This window comes from Bison bison, unplaced genomic scaffold (assembly GCF_000754665.1).
Source record: "Bison bison bison isolate TAMUID 2011002044 unplaced genomic scaffold, Bison_UMD1.0 scf7180017864371, whole genome shotgun sequence".
NCBI lineage: Eukaryota > Metazoa > Chordata > Mammalia > Artiodactyla > Bovidae > Bison > Bison bison.
This window is the reverse complement of record NW_011494943.1, coordinates 12,283,424-12,287,245: the sequence shown is the minus strand read 5'-3', so window position 1 is coordinate 12,287,245 and position 3,822 is coordinate 12,283,424. Positions and strand designations below refer to the sequence as shown.

The 3,822-nt window shown below is 60.4% G+C and overlaps 1 protein-coding gene across 3 annotated transcripts in view; it reads left to right on the top strand.

The window, feature by feature from the left end:
- The window catches only part of MAFG (v-maf avian musculoaponeurotic fibrosarcoma oncogene homolog G), an 8,461-nt gene continuing 4,639 nt past the window's right edge, over nucleotides 1-3,822 (top strand). The window contains exons 1-3 of one of the 3 annotated variants that reach the window (XM_010856337.1): nucleotides 1-705; nucleotides 3,326-3,389; nucleotides 3,486-3,795. In XM_010856337.1, coding sequence (XP_010854639.1) covers nucleotides 3,354-3,389; nucleotides 3,486-3,795 — 346 coding nt within the window. In that variant the 5' untranslated portion in view covers nucleotides 1-705; nucleotides 3,326-3,353. Of the gene's footprint in view, nucleotides 3,390-3,485; nucleotides 3,796-3,822 lie in introns of all 3 variants that reach the window. The other 2 variants (XM_010856336.1, XM_010856335.1) reach the window with 2 other exon arrangements.

The window sequence follows — 3,822 nt, the reverse complement described above, 5'->3', positions numbered from 1 at the left end:
CCCTGGCGCGGGGTCTTTGGCAGGCTGGGGGCAGGAGGCGGCACGTGGGGGGCGGGATGGGAAGACCCTGCCCGCGCCGGCTTCGCTCCGTCACACGCGTACCAGAGCCCAGAGGGAGACTTGCTGAGTCATCAGCATGAGGTCACTAGATGCTCGTCCTAACGCCTGGGGGGATTTGAGCTAGGGGCCTGAGAGGCCGGGAAACGAAGGGTGAGAGGGAAACCGTGAGAAGTTAGAAGGGGCCAGGCCCCAGGCTGGGGCGCCTGCTTGTTTGGGCTGATACGTGAGTTTACGATAGGAGGGTGAGGAGTAAACGGAGCAGTCACGGTGCAGGTTATCCCGGGGTAGAGGGTGAAGCCCCTGGTGTGTCCATCCCCTCCCTGGCAGGCTTTTCTCAGGCTGCTGGTCCCTGACTCGCCTCTGGGACAGTTCCCCAAACTGGGAAATAGTTCTGAGAAGAGGGGAGGAGCTTAGGGGGGGCCGTCCCAGCGGGCTGGGAAGTAGGCTTTCCCTGTGGCTGGTGTGGTTGGCCAGGCCCAGCTGTCTCAGGTGGGAAGACATGAGGCAGTGGGAGAAGGAGGGTGCCTGTACTTGAGTCCTCGGTGACAGTGGACAGTTCAGGGGGCAAGTCGGTGCAGCTCTACCAGGAAATTGGCAAAGGAGAGGAAGCATAAGGACTTAGACTTCAGGGGAGTGAGGTGTCTGGTGAGCAGGCTTTGGCTTTCTTCACAGCTTGGCCTTGGGGTCTGAGTGGTGGTAACTTTGAGGGCGGATTGGTGTGTTGGCAGGACTAGGCGCATCCTGGTCACCCCAGAGTGGTTCCACTTGAGGTTGGGGCTCAGTACTGTGCAGGTTAGCAAAGAACGTGGCCCTTCTGGGTGTCAGGCCAGTGGTAGGGACTCCTGGGGAGTGACAGCCTGAGGGTGGTGTGGCCTGAACTACTTTTCCTGGGTGTATGAGTGGTTCCTGGTCTAAAGGATTAGGGGAGCTCTCCATCTAGACCAGAGCTGACTACTCTTGCCCAGGGGTTCATGGCTAGCCAAGGCTGACCTTGTGGTTTGTCCTCCTTCCTCTCCAGCCCTGGGCTTATAGATGCCAGGTGTTTTAACACTTAAGCTGATCTTTTGGCTGGAATTCTATGCCCCAGGAACATGTAGATTCTTCTCAGCTACTTACGCTCTGGTGGAAATTGTTTTAGACATTTTACAAAGGGCTTCTGGAGAAGGTTGTTCTGAAGGTCAGGGTGGGAGTGCAGTGGTCTAGGTGAGGGTGCCAGAGTGACCAAGGCCACACCTGCCAGGGCAGTCTGGCCACTGGTGTTTGCAATCAGGAGAAGGAGCAGGGGGTGGACTGCCTCCTGTCTGTTGGCCACACCTGGGAAAGAGGATGGGGCTCGCTCCCCTTTCTGGCTGGCTCTCAGCTTGAATGAGTGGCCCTGGGTACCTTGGTGGATCCCTGCCCTTGGGACCGCCCATTCCTTCTCCACAAGGTGTGCTCAGCCTTAGCGGCAGCAGAGACAAAAAACAGGGTAAAGGTTCTCCTTGATCCGGCCTCTGAAATCCCCTCCCTCTGGTTTCTTGTGGTGCCCTGAGCCGTCAGTCCAAGCCCATGCCCAAAAGCTGTCTCCGTCCCAGCAGTGTGAGTCCGCAGGTAGTGGAGACCAGGCCAGGAGGTCGGAAGTCCCCGCTTTGCTGAGACCCGCCCCTCCCCCTCACGAGCAGTGCACAGGCACACCTTTGATTAGGAGGCGATTGGCTACACTTGTGCTGAGTTCAGGGCTTCTGTGGAGGGTGAAATCTGCCGAGGAGGCACTTTTCAGCTCCCAGCCGCCACGCTCGGCACTTTTCTGTGTGATCTCTTCAGGAAGTCACCGTGTGCTCAGCATTTGGGGGTGGGGGGTGGGGGGAGGATGGCGCGTGGGAAAAGCTGGTGCCGGGGCTTTTCCTTCGCGCTGACAGTGGAGGACCAATGCAGTGACCCTTGACCTGGACTCAGGGCTCAGGGAGCCCTTCTGGCTCCCCCTGGAGGACCTGGCTCCTGCAGTAGGCATGGGGCCCTGAAGACCTTGTGACCTCCAGCTCCTCTGCCCCACCCTCTGCTCTGGAAGAGCGGTGGTGCCATAGCCTCTCCAGGAGGGCACCATAATCCTGGTTAGGCCTCCATTTACCTCCCTGCCTCTAACCTGGAAGATCACAGAGGGAGCAAGGGGACAGAGGTGGTCCAGCTGAGCCAGGAATCCAGGACTCAGTGGGGAGAAATGTCCTTGGCAGGGCTGCAGAAAGTGAGGGCAGGATGCAGAAAAGATGACCAAGTGGGTGGGTGAGGGGGCTCTCTGGGTTTTGTTCCCTGCCGTGTGGGTGGGGACCCCAACCAGGGAGCCAGAGAACAGTCACTGGCCAGAAAGGGCTGAGCAGGCCCTGGGGGGTCAGTTGTGGGCACTCTTGTGAAATACCCTGGATGGGGTGGGGCAGGGGCACAAAAAGCTGCAACCAAAGCCACAGGATGGTTACTCCATCGGCAGCAGAGGTGGACAAAGAGGGCACGGGGCTGGGCTCCTCTGGCAGGAGTGTCTGCCACCAGGAGGGTGGGGAGCTCCCACCCGTCCTAAAGACAAAATCAGAGTGGCTTGGACAACTCCGCTTGCTACTCTTCAAACTGAGCAGTCTAGGAGAATTGGCAGTCTCCTGCATCCTCCCCTGTGCTCCAGTCCCCAGTGGGGACAGCCCACTGAGCTTTGTCCCAGGCGGCTTAGGGGAGGTAGAACCCTGGCCCCGACCCTCACCTACTGTTGGCCAGGCTGGCCTTCGCCGCGCCCCAGCAGCTTGCTGCTGCCAGTCCCCTGGGGCTGTGTTGGCTGGCGGCCTCGGGGAGTGCCAGGCCGGTGAGAGAGCAGAGAGCGGGAGCGATGTGCTGAGTCAGCATGACTCGCCAGGAACAGCCGTGCACTGGGGCGCACTGGGGTTATTTTTAAAGCTCCCGGCTTCCTTCTAGGCTGGCCCCTCCCGCATCCTTCTAATCTCTACCCACCGCTCCGGCCCCTTTTCTTGCCTCTGCCTCCCTAATAGCCCTTCAGTTCCCCTTCCCCCATCTGACCCTCCTAGCCTCCCACCTAGTTCCCTAGGGGCAGGGTGGACAGGGAGCAACCCAGCTCAGAGGCCAGGTATCAAAGGGAAGGGGCAGGCAAGGGGTGAGGCTGGGGTGGGGGGTGGATGGGTGTCTTCCCCTGGGTAGACAGAGGGTGTCAGAGGGGCTCAAGTGTCTTTGTGGATTGGGGAGGGAAAGAGAGTGGTCTCCAAGGTCCTGACCTTCGCTCCCTGTCTCGCAGAGTGCCTGCTTGCTGTGCCCTCCGGGTTATGACGACCCCCAATAAAGGAAACAAGGCCTTGAAGGTGAGCAGATAGGGTGGGAAGCGTCTCAGGGCTGGGGTGGCACAGGGGCGATGGCCCTCACTTGGCCCATGACCTCGTGCGCTGTGCCCTCCCCAGGTGAAGCGGGAGCCAGGAGAAAATGGCACCAGCCTGACGGACGAGGAGCTGGTGACCATGTCGGTGCGGGAGCTGAACCAGCACCTGCGGGGCCTGTCGAAGGAGGAGATCATCCAGCTGAAGCAGCGCCGGCGCACGCTCAAGAACCGCGGCTATGCCGCCAGCTGCCGTGTGAAGCGGGTGACCCAGAAGGAGGAGCTGGAAAAGCAGAAGGCGGAGCTGCAGCAGGAGGTGGAGAAGCTGGCCTCCGAGAATGCCAGCATGAAGCTGGAGCTCGATGCCCTGCGCTCCAAGTACGAGGCCCTGCAGACCTTCGCCCGCACCGTGGCCCGTGGCC